Source organism: Anguilla rostrata, chromosome 11 (genome assembly GCF_018555375.3).
Source record: "Anguilla rostrata isolate EN2019 chromosome 11, ASM1855537v3, whole genome shotgun sequence".
NCBI lineage: Eukaryota > Metazoa > Chordata > Actinopteri > Anguilliformes > Anguillidae > Anguilla > Anguilla rostrata.
In genome coordinates this window covers 9624425-9637036 of record NC_057943.1, presented here as the reverse complement: position 1 = coordinate 9637036, position 12612 = coordinate 9624425, and the positions used below count along the sequence as shown (strand labels likewise).

Below are 12612 nucleotides of genomic sequence, written 5' to 3'. Positions count from 1 at the left end.
GGCTTTTGTCTACTCGAGTTGGCTCGGGCCTTTTGGCGTAGGGACAGCGGGCCAGTCTGCAACACAGCTGTGATCCACTGACACACATGGTCGCCGTGGTAACCTCACGCACAAAGGGGTTTTTTTTTTTTTTTGGAAAGCGCTTGAGCCGACTGCCCCTACCCCCCAAAACCATCAAATCCCCTCCCCCACACCGACTTCATCGGTCCCACAAAAAGGAACCCCCCACCCGCCCCACTTCCCACCCACCCCCCCTCCATCAAGCCCGGCCGGCTCTCAGGTAGATCAATGCGATCTCTGTCTGAGCTGCACGTAAACCACATCCTCGGACGCTCCTCAGCGATCCGAGAAGATCTCGGTCGTCGGCAGACTGCCCTCGGAAGGCTGAGAGAGACTCGGTGGGAGAGAGAGAGGGATATGAGAAGGGAGGCAGGGATGGAGAGAAGGAGGGAGGGAGGGAGGGAGGGAGGGGGGAAGGAGGCGGTTTGAAACGATGGCCCGTGATGAAACGTTTGAACTTCTCCTCTTTTTTTTTTCCCTGCGAATTGGAGTCGTGTCATTCACAGACGGGAGCGCGTGGAGCGCTGAGGGACGCGCGGGAAGGAGAGCCTACGCCGCTTGCGTTCGTCCGCGCGAGCGCGGGGAGGCGGCTGCGGGGGCGGAGGCAGGAGGAAGCGAGGAGGAGGTGGCGGGAGAGAGACAGAAAGAGAGACAGGGATGGAGGAGAAGGAAAAGCCAGTACGGCAGCCAACTGGGGAGGGGGGAGGACAGAAGAATATCTTCAGGATTAAAGGCACTGGCCTGTCTCTGCAAATGGAGCAAAGCGACAGCACGCTCAGTCTTTCAGTCTGCTGTGCTGACCTTTATCTCTCCACCTCATTCACTGAGTTTAAGTTTAGAACAAAATGACACATTTTGCCATGACTGGTCTTTTATGACATCACAGCGATGACAGAGCGGGTGTCAGCGGCGAGGTTCGGAGTGACCGATTCACAGACAAACAGCAACAGCAACAACAACAACAACAACAACAAAACGATTCCGGCAAAGCAAAGCAAACCATCCCAAGGAATCATTTTAGGATGTCTGTTTAATTAAGATTAATTATATCCTCAGAAAAAAAAAAACAGATCAGGCTGTGAGAGAACAATCCCGTTTGAGCAGCTCTTGGAGGCCGGCGGAGCAAACGGCTCCAGGCAGGGAAGAACAAAGGGCCAATCAGCACACCTAATTTATCCTCACCATCATTTATCAAGCCCTGGTAGGGCCACGGCCAGACGCCCTACCGAAAATGTTCGCCCTTCCACCCCTTTCTCTTACACTAAACACTCTGCCTCTGTCCATAGCGTGCATATTTAAGAGTGGCGTGTTTACGTGCATGTGTGGCGTGTTTGTGTGTGTGTGTGTGTGTGTGTGAACCTATATTATATGCCTGTCTGCAGGGGTATGTCTCTGTGTGTGCACCTTCGAATGACAGTGTGTGTATTTATTTTTCCAAGTCAATTGACTTCTTTAAAGTTATTAGAAGAAGAAAAAAAAAAAAGTCCTGCAAAGCAGAAATTTGCGGTGAGCCAAATCCCCTGCTGCTGTGCCTACCTCAGGAGGATAGGGAAAGAACTGAAACAAGGAGGGAGAGAAGGAAGAAAAAAAAACGCTTGGTTTTGATGGGTATGCAGAAAAAAAAAGCACAGCAAATTAGCAGCGTATGTGGCAAATAATTAGTGTGAGGCGCTTCACACATGAACCTAACTGCTAATTAAAAAAAACCTTCTTAATTGACTCAAATTTGCATACCATTAATGCTACAAAGCAATTACACTTCAAATTGTTCTAGGGAGGTTTTCTAATCCTGTACTGAAAGCATTATGGCAGACTCTCCTCCGTCCAGTTTATCACCGTGGCATCCAGACTTAGCCTAACCTCTGCTGATATCCGCATCACCGAAGGATGCGGAGTACCTGGAAGGGTACGGCGTTCAACCTGCGTGACGCACAGATTTAAAGTCCCACGAGCGCCAAGCACGCCGTAGCTTTTTTATTTAATCATCCCTCCCAGCCTGTTAGAAAGTTAACCCGGAGTCGCTCCCGACTGCAGGACTCCCCAGCGTCAATTTAAAATTGATTCCTCTGACCTTAAACAATGATCTTGGAAGACCGGTTAATGTGGCCGAGGAGAACAGTTGGGGTGCCGCAGGGGCTGCTGGGAGATGGCCTGATCTAAGTTAATTAGCAGGTTCCCTCTCCTCCGGGCGTCCTAAACGATCGTTCCCCTGCACTTCGCAGTCCAGGGACCGTAGCCCTAATTCCTCGCGTTTCGTAACAGCACTTACGATCTTAAACGGACGGATTATTCATGCCCCCAAAATGAATAATGAGAACCATCACACGAGGTTAGGATGAGTTCTTCTTTTTCTCCAGTTATCCTGCACGTAGATCTCCACCCCTGCCATTACGTCACCTGAGCTTCGGCTAAAAGCAGCTGCATCTTTATTTAAAACAGAGGTTGCTGCGTTTTCTACGCAAGGATTTATTTTTTTTTTGTTGAAAAGGCAGGGATTTCTGCGGTGGCTATTGATATGCAGGCCTAACAGCTGTTGTGCTTTCCTCTGCATGGATTTGGCCTTTTTCTGTCGGAAGGCTTAAGGCTGATGTGGCTCGCATATGAAACAGGACATACCCCATATTCCCGAAGGAAGCAAACTTCCTTTCCACCCCGAACAAGCAGACCATTCAGCAGCGGACGGGATATCCCAGAGTGCAGTGGGACAGTTTTGGGCACTGGAAGGGAAAGTTTCGGTAATGCCGTCCTCTAAAAATGGACCACGCTTTCAAGCGCCGCGTCAAACAGGGAAAAAAACGGCTCTCGTCAAAAAATACAGGCCGACAACAGTCACATGATCATCCCATCCGCGCGGCGCCTTCTAACAGTGGCTTTTTAAAGGACTGTAGTTGGTCATTTCAGCGTTCCATTCAGGTTAAAGGCAAGCAAATCAAAAACAGGCAACGAGAAGCTAAAACTGAGCCAAAAAACAAAACAAAAAAACAAACAAACAAACAAACAAACGCTAACATATCCCGTAAATGAAATCCGTAACGCTGGGTTCTGCGATTAAATGATAAACCCCAACCGCCGACTGGAAGTCTTTGTTCCTCTCTCAAAAAAAAGCTCGCTCATTTTTTCCACTCATGACAAGCCGGGTCCCTTTTGTCTTCCAAAACCTCAGCCACCCTCCGAGAAAATTAAGCAAGAGGAGGTGGGGGGGGGGGGGGGGGGCGGGGACAAAAAACACAACAACTTGATTTTCAAGTAGTAGAGAAAGGGCTGGGGCTGATTTTAATGTCTAACAGGTGTGAGGGCATATCCCATTCATGCCCATTCATGACTGTTTCCATGCCGCCATTGCGTAATCAGCCGTCTCTTCAGATGGCGAGCGGTGGCCTGGAATGCGGCTGTCGCAACTCCCGTTTCTCTCTCTCTCTCTCTCTCTCTCTCTGATTAATGTACGTTTGTCTGCCGGCTTTACAGAAAGCCTGCATCTGACACACAGCTTTTCTTTCATGAATTTATATGAAAGGCAATCTCTTGTCTTCTTGTGTTCTTGTTCCGTAGGCTACATAGCCTATAATGTACAATTATTAACATTTTGTGAGTCAAGAATAAGGTTATTTACTTTTTTTTTTTAAACTAATTAACAGTACATGTCTCAGCTTCTGATTAATGGCAAAAACCAAAGAAAAATGCAACCACATAGGCCTATATAATTTCATTTCTTTTTTTTTCAGTGCCCACACACGCAGAGACACAGCCACATAGCCTATATACACAGCCTTCAAAAGCTTTTCTTAAAAGCCACTCACATTAGTCACTGTTAGTCACTGATACACCTTGACTCTGACGGGCACAATACAGGAACTGTAAATCTCCTTATTTGTACAACCGCGTTACACGTTGGCAAATCTCTGCTCAGTGGTCTGTTTGATCTTCTGCCACAATCCAATATGCAGCAACCAAAAGCCACTGATAGTGTTTACCAGTCATTCAGCTATCAGGGTGCCCACAGTCGCTACCAGCACCTAATATTGGTTCTGTGGACTGAGGGTACAGCTCCACACCCAGCCCGTAACCTCTGAACCAACTGTTCAGCGCTGCACTCCCTTCGTCACGCAGCCCAAACAAGCCAGCAGACGCGACCCAGCGCCAAACCCAGCCCAGGGAAGTCCACGCCATCATGTGACCGAAGCCAATTCCTGGAGACTTTGTTCAGACAAAGGAATGTGTTGTAATATCTTGGTTTCATTTTGAGCTACTCCCGGGAGTGCACACTGGGACACGCACAAGTCTAGACGAGGTGTGGAAACACCGTGACTACCAGGTGAGGGTGAAGTCGCCGGGCCCGTGACCTGACGGTGAACGGCAGCGACCAGCGAGGCTAACACTTTAGGTGAGACGGTCCCCGCTCCGTCCCATCCCCGCCCACCCCCCCCCCCCCACCCCCCCAGGGGTGACTGTCTAACGCCGCCCCCCCCCCCCCCCTCACCTGCCGCAGACCAATTCCACCCCCCCACCCCCACCCGATTATTATCAGCTGCCAGCGATGAGACCTGCGAGTGACTCAGTGCGAGGCGCGGGGCAGGAGACTCAGACGAGCCAGCAGCGCACGCAGGGTGCGGAACACGCTTGCTGGGGGAAGGGCGGGTGCCTTCCTTCGGACTGTGAGCCTTTTCAGAGAAAAAAAAAAAAAAAAGAAGAAGAAGAAAAAAAAAAAAAAAAAACCCCAGTGGGGCCTGGCCTTTCGTAATTACACACAGATAGACACATTGCAGCTTCAGGACATCCTGTCTGTCTCCTGCCTCGGCGCCCATGCTGACTGCCACAGACAGCGAGACGTGACGCACGCGCGCGCCTGGGGGATGTTGGGTAATCCTAATCGGCCCCAGAAACTCAGAGGGGCCGGTCTCTGGCCGGTAGCTGCGCAGAGGCTCAGAGGGGAGAGGAAGTGATGTGACCCCAGACTCCTCTGTCCAGCCACACACACACGCACGCGCACACAGACACACACACATGCGCGTGCGCACGCACACAAACACACACACACATAAACGTGTGCGCACGCATGCATACACACATACACATACACGTGTGCACACAAATGCACATACGCAGGCACACAAACACACGCAAGTATGTACGCAACCTTCTCCAGTGAAGAACTTGCTAGGAGCAAAAATGGACTCTAAGCATTTTAGCAGGGAGATTCAAAGCACAGTGGATTTGATCCAGTATGCCAACCCATATAAAATAACTGAACACTAGCAAAGAAGGATGACGTCAATACCTTGAAAACTTTTATGAACGGAAATTTGAGTTCAGCAGTCAGTATCCTTAAACTGGTTACCTTTCGTTTATTTCATCTCAGCCTAGGATAAAATTCAGTGCGGATTATTTCCATCTTTCAACCCAAGAACTGCATAACAACCAACCAGTGCATTGGTGGCTCAGAGAAAAACAGCAAAAATACAGATAAATATGTAGCCTACAAGAGGGTCAGATCAGACACACGGAAATAATGAACCCACTCTATCCATTTTACCTAATCACTTCAAACAATTCAATAAGCAAACAAAACAAGGACACTGTTATGAGTACTAGGCTACACCTAGCAGCTAAAAATATTTGCCCAGTGAACCCTGGCAAGTAAAGAAGTGACTTGTTGGACACTTGATATGATAAAGAAAGACGTAAGACCTTTCACCGAAATGGTAATAAACAGACAACAGGGCCAAATTTCAGACTAGCAGTGGAAGATAAGCAGAAAGCCAGACCACAGTGGTCCTTGAGACACTATTCTACAGTTACGCTGGCGACTGTTGATATTATGAATCTATTTTTGAAAAAACTTTTTTTCCCCCCACTGTTTCTATGACAGAACAGACTGTGGTGGCCACCCCAGAAACACCGCCTTTTCTTTAGAAGAGGAGCAACGAAGAAGGTAAGGGGGAAGGGAAGGCTGTGTGTGTGTGTGTGTGTGTGTGTGTTTGTTGGGTGTCTGTGTGTGTGTGTGTGTGTGTGTGTAGGGGGGAGGTCTCAATGTGCCCTATTGTTGGGGAATATTATGTTTCCACCACAATACTCCCATCCTTGCTTCATCAATTCTATTCAAGTGTAACAGTTCATGCAAATGAGCACACATGCCTTTCATTAAAGAGGGGTGGGGGTGGGGCTTTCATTGGTTTTATTTTGGGAAGGAAGGGAAGACACTCTGCCCTGATCTGTCCCCAACAGCACACAGACTTAATCCCCTTCTAACCTGGGGGGGGGGGGCATACAATCTGAATTCTGTCTGCTAGCTGCTAAAAAAATGATCACACTGCATAAAAATCCAGGTTACATAAGCCGCAATGCAACAAGAAACTAAATATTCTAGTTAAAGAAGTGCTAGTGTAGAACAAAGGTTGCCTGGGACAAGTAGGCTATTTGAAGAGAGCCGTATCCAACATAAAATTCCATTCATCAGCTAACTTTCTCATACTCAAATCAGATATATTCACCACAAAAGAACGGAATTACAGATGCAATTCACACATACTGTAGACCAGAGACCATTTGCCCACCATTCTTCCCTCTTTAATGTGACCCCAGAACATTTGCTATGAACTGGGTAACAGATCATAAACAGAACTGAAAGAAAAATTGCTTTCTGCTCATATAAATATGTATTTTCAAATACTCTACAGGGGGAACCTGGTAGCAACCATAAACATTTTGGTCTTAACAGTAATATATCCAACATTTTTTTTTAATGTTAGCCTGTTCCAAGCTTGCAAAAAAAATAAAACCAACCATGCTTAGGAATGGTACACAAAGGCATACATATTTTCAGAAGAAGCACTTTATAAAAAATACATGAAAAGCTTTCAAATTATATATTAAAATGACATAATCAAATCAGTCCTATAATTTAATTATAATACCCTTGATGTGTGAACAACACTACAAGCCTACTCAAGGCAAACCAATATTGACACCACATATATTTTACCGTGCCTAATTTTGTTTAATGAAACTTGTGCATGGGCAAAATAATACGTCTGAAATATGCATAGGTTTTGAATCCTGAAGTCAAATTAAATAAACCCAGCGGTGTATCCACCAGGCTGCGACCGGCCAGCAGTGGGGCGTCTAATGGCTTCTCGAAGCAGACACAACAATTGCATCCCTCCCCTCCATAAGAGCCCTGCCGTTGACCACCCTCTGTGAGCTCAAACTTCGCTAAGTAGCACGCCGTTAAAGTCGGGATGGGTCTATCATTGAAAACACATCCACCTTCAAGTACCTGAGATAACAGCCCGAGCTAATACTCATGTTTCAGACATTTCCACAATATACTGTGAAACTCGGAGGGGGGGGGGGGGGGGGGGTTGTTGCAGGACAGTTAAAGCAGGATGGGAAAGGGAGTGTGAGTCAATGGGACAGAAGGATTGAAAGAGGGCTGTACTAACCAACTAACCAAAAAATAAATAATAATGTTGTTCTCCATTTGAATAGTGGCATAAATATCACATTTATTTTTAAATTACAACGCAATATGCCAACCTTGGATTAAACTATAAGAACACACATATAAATACTTAACACACATACAGTTTCGTGTGTGTATGGGGGGGGGGGGGGCAGGCTAGGGGGGAAGGTTAGGCTGGACTAGCTATTTAGCCCTAGTATGACGAAACGAAGCTTTTAACACCTTACAGAAGTGTTAGGCATACAAATGATGGTTTTATAGCTATTAATACGTTTTGTTATTTCTGATGACTAATTCGTAGCAATGTCAACTTTAACCGCAGTTAATTCTTCTTCAGGACAATCGACTAGTAATAGCCTACCTACTCGCCACTTCTACTGAATTTCATAACTGTTTTATTCCATATGAAGTGTTACAAAATAATAATGTATGAATAAAAACAACTAACAAAAGGTCAGTACAAAATTGCCAAATAATAATAACCAATTTAAAATCAGCCTTGATACAAACGGACTGGGAAAAATGCGCTGCAAAACTAAATTTAACCACATAGCTTACGGGAAGTTGCAATGCCTAAAAATCAGTATAAATAGGTCGCGCATTCTAGTTGATTCGCAGTCAATTTAAATCATAGACTACGGGGGAAGAACACGAATAGAAACAACAACACAAAAATAACTGTAATAGAAATCAAGGTAGGAATGACACAGCTGCCTTAGTCGACGGTCCGATCAATACCCTAGGTATAGGCTACGATATTTACTTAATTGATTGGTGAACACAAAATCCATATGAAACTTAAAAATGGCAACGCAAATCACTTCAGTTTTAAAACCGCATCCCTGTGCAAGTGCATGAAGGCTACACAAGCAGCAGACGGTCTTAAACGAGCCTGCAGTCTCGAAAGCAGTAATTGGTAACCTATATTAAATAATTTCAGAATATGAACAACCTCGAAACAGCTCAACCCACGTTCTCAAAGGTCTAGGCTACATAAACCCCCGTAAAGCGAATATCCCGACCGAAATGTTGGGTCGTTCAACAGACAACTGAGCGGCACATGGTAAGTTAAAGAGGCTGCAGCCTAATAGCCTACTCACCGTAGAGGCTTTCCTCTTGTACTTGTTCGCGAAGTCAAATTTCTCCTTTATTTCATCTAAAAGCTGCTCAAGACGTCCCTTCTCCTCTTTTCCCGTGTAATCCTGGCCGAGAAGGATGTATGCCCTCCAGTTGGCGGAGTCGAAACCCCAGTGGCAAGTCCTGTTTTCCAACGATTTGTGACTGTGGACCACGAACTTGTGAGTCGGATACATTAGTCTGCAGTCCATGCACTGGATGCAGGCTGCGTTTGGGCTAGTGTACAGCTCTGGAACGAAAAGTCCCTTGCACTTCCCGAAGCACTCGTGGTACACCTTGAAGCTTTTCTCCGACAGCTCCAGCTCTAGAATGCCAGAAAACTCCTTTTTGCAGTGCGGTGGGTACGTGCCCCCGTAAATCAGGGCATTGCAGAGGCGCTCTGCATCCGTTTTGGTGATGAGGCCGCACGAGGGTGCGGAGAAGGGCAAAATCCCCATGACTTTTAAGATCTCCAGCTGGTCCGCCGTGCACCTTGAGCAGTAGATGTGGAGGTCGTCGCACACCGAGTTGATCTGCTGGAGGGAAAAATCCCGCAGGACGGTGTTGAGGATCTGGGGCAGGCACAGTCGCTTTTCGCCGCCGACCACAAAACACGAGATCGTCTCGCTCTCCAGTACCGTCTCGCACCTTTCGGTGGAACGGTCCGAAGGGATGAACAGAGGCCCCGGCATCACTGGCGGAGGCTGCATAGGGAGGTGAAGCACTGGCTCGGGATCTTTGCCCTCCTTCTTGAAGAGAAGATCATGTTGCCACCGAGCAGAGAATGCCGCCGGGCCGCCAAGCGAGCTCATAGAACTCAGGTGAAACTGCTTCAGAGTTTGTTGCAGTCCTGGATGAGGTTGGAAGCTTTGTCGAGTTACAGTCTCCATGTTTTCCGCACTACTTCAATAATGAAAGTTCCGTTTAACGAGAGGAAACTAACGCAAGTGAAAGCTCCGATAGATCCCGGTTCCTTGTAAATCCAAGGTCTCGCAGAATTAGCAAATTCTGAAAAGCGCTTCATGAAACATCCGCGAAAAAGTCCGGACTAGTGCGTTTGCAATTCCCTCTACTAGGCGTATGGTAACACCGGCGCGTCTTCCCCTGCAGTCATAGACTCCCTACAGTCCATATCTACCTACGCGTCTTTATGATCCCACAGTAAAGGAAAGATCACTTTCAAGTTCCACAAAAGTGTCCACCTATCGAGTAGAGCTTTGTTTTTTAATGTATCGTGAATAAAATACCGTCCAAACAATTTTCGTCCCTCTTCTGAGAGCCTGTTTCCGCAGTGGTAGACGTTGCATCCACACTGTCTGCCCTTGCAGTAAGCTATGCCTGTGTCGCGATGGCCAGCCAGCGAGCTAGCTTGCTCGCTCACTCACTCGCTCTCTCTCTCTCTCCCTCCCTCCCTCGCAGCCCCCCTTTCTCACTGTTTGTGTGTGTCTGGCTCAGTCATTGAATCCCAGCCAAGAATGTGACTGACTCCCCAGGCTGGCTCTTCCAGGAACAAGTCGTCACTCCCCCTCTTCTCTTAGTAGCCCTGTGCGGCTGCTGCAAAGACGAAGGAGGAAAAAAAAGAGTACAGAGAAGAGTGAATCATTTGGTTCTCAGCTAAGAACGTCTGCAGCTGAAAGAGGAAGGGTGGAGTTTGCAACAGACAGTCTAATTTAAACTTCGAAGGGAAATGCAAATTCTACGACTGACTGCGGTTTATTTATTTAGGCTTGTTCTCGGCTACTAACTCAGAACTGCTCTTTTGCTCGCTGAAATTGTGAAAACAAACTAAAATAACGACCAAAACGAACAAGGCTCAACATAACAAATACAACAAAATAGCATAATAATAATAATAATAATAATAATAATAAACATAAATAAATAACAATAATTGCTAGCATATATTGCTTCTGTACCCTTTTCAAACGACATTTAAATGGAAATTCTTCATGTCTGTTTATATGTTCAAAGAGAATATAGGGCCTAATACATTTCGGAATACTTCCAGGAATATTATCCGCAATTTTAGGAATTTTGTGTGTGTGTGTGTGTGTGTGTGTGTGTGTGTGCGCGTACGCCTGTTTATGTGGGCTCAGTGTCCAAAGGTTGTGCGTAGTGATAGTTTGCCCAGAATGCAGAAACATTCGTCCATTGGACACAGAGTGGTGTTAGAATTATCTTACCGTCTTAAGTAGACTTAGGCTACTTCTCCTTTGGTAAGCCCACGTCCATAAAAAAAACAAAATCAAATTAAAAATGTAAGAAATACTGGCACCACTGTAAATACATTTGCGTAATGGTCTACTGTATCTGATCTGTATTGCCTTGTATGTGGCAATATTTCTAATAGTGAGGTATGTATCGTCTACCACCCCTCCAAGTCATGAACTACTACAAAAAATCAGGGACAGGAGTGTGATACTAAACAAATCCTTTTTCTAGGTTTCGTTTGAAGCGTCAAGGCCAATTGGAGCGCAAACACAGACTCCAAACTTGAACCGGTGCAAGACTGCGGTCTGTCTTAATTGCAGCTTTTCTTGGCCAAGTCCACGCATTCAGTTCTATTCAACTGACACCACAGATAAATTCGTTCGACTAATAGGCTGCCCAGGTCATTCACAGTCAAGTTCAGTCATGGCCTTGTAAGGTGCCTTGTGTAATTGTTGTCTATTGTCTTCCCCTTCACGTAATAGCAAACGCTATAATGTTGAACTCCCATCACTTTAACAATGTGTGAGCTCGTCGTTAGGCAATAAGCAAATAAGCAAACTACTTTGCTCTTCAAACCAGAACGTAGGTTGCATGCACACGAGCTGCACGTCGTCTCACGTTTCCCTCTCAGATTTTGTTGCACAGGTGGCACCACAAATGTAGTTACATGTACCAGGGCGTTCGTATTTGCCAGAGCTTAAACTTCCGTTCTTTCTGATAACTGAAGTACAGGGACTTCTTTGGTGTCCAACAATACCACTTGGCAAATGGGAGATGCCCGCTGCGATGAATTAATGCAAAACCTTGCGTCTAGACGTCTCTTTAAAATATCTCCAGCTTATAACGTTGAGATCTGTAAACTTATTTACACAGTAGTCGCATTTTTGGTCGGTATTGCGTGCTCATGTCCAAGACTGTCGAAGGTGCAGAGCACTAGCTACCATTGTTCACTGTTCTGTTAGCTCCCTCTAGCAGAATAGGAACATAACTGCAGCCAGAAGGCGAGTGGGTAGATTTTCAGAAAGCATGAGGTGCACAACCAGGGCACGATCTGTTTCAGGATTTTGTGGCAACTTCTGCTCTTAATGGTTTAATTAGCTCATGTCTTGATCTGACATTTGTATAAGCATCAGCTACAGTCGCGGGCTTTAAGTGTATCCTAAAGATTTTACTGTGCTCAGATACAAGAGTGAACCAGTGTAGTTAAATATAGCGGTCAGGAAACTGAAACTAAGGTAATTTGGTCGGACCGAAAACCACCGTGGAGACCAGAACCAGGACAGAAGGTATACATCTCTAGCACAGTTAATCACCTTGCGAATCCCGGCGCGAATCTGTCCGATAAGAGAATGTATCTGAACGCACACTACACGTGAAATGCAGGCATATAAACGCCAAAGTTGTATTCTTAAATTATCCCACAATGAGTAGATCTGATGTCTTCAGATAGTTTTTTTCCCCCCCTCATTTCGACACAAAATATGGAATTGGTTACATATGGACGTGGTTGCATATGAGCAAGTACAAGTTGCAAGATCCCTTTTCTATTTATTATTATTATTATTATTATTATTATTACCAATAAGGCAGCAACCATTATGGAAAAATAGCCTACAACTTAAACCATTGTACTAACCCATTGCTTTAACAACAATTGATTTTTCTCTCTCTCACAACTAGCCTAGAGTCGGCTCTATACTAAATAATGAACATGTATTCCGTTTTATCTTTGGTGTTCGTTCTTATACCGTTTTAAAACGAGCATT

The 12612-nt window shown here is 45.7% G+C and overlaps 1 protein-coding gene across 1 annotated transcript in view; it reads right to left on the bottom strand.

Annotated features, from left to right (window-relative positions):
* The window catches only part of skia (v-ski avian sarcoma viral oncogene homolog a), an 84112-nt gene extending 74112 nt beyond the window's left edge, over window positions 1–10000 (bottom strand). Inside the window, exon 1 of the mRNA XM_064297740.1 lies at window positions 8620–10000. Within this exon, the coding sequence (XP_064153810.1) occupies window positions 8620–9525 (906 nt within the window). The 5' untranslated portion in view covers window positions 9526–10000. The remainder of the gene's footprint in view (window positions 1–8619) is intronic.
* Window positions 10001–12612: the final 2612 nt, after the last annotated feature.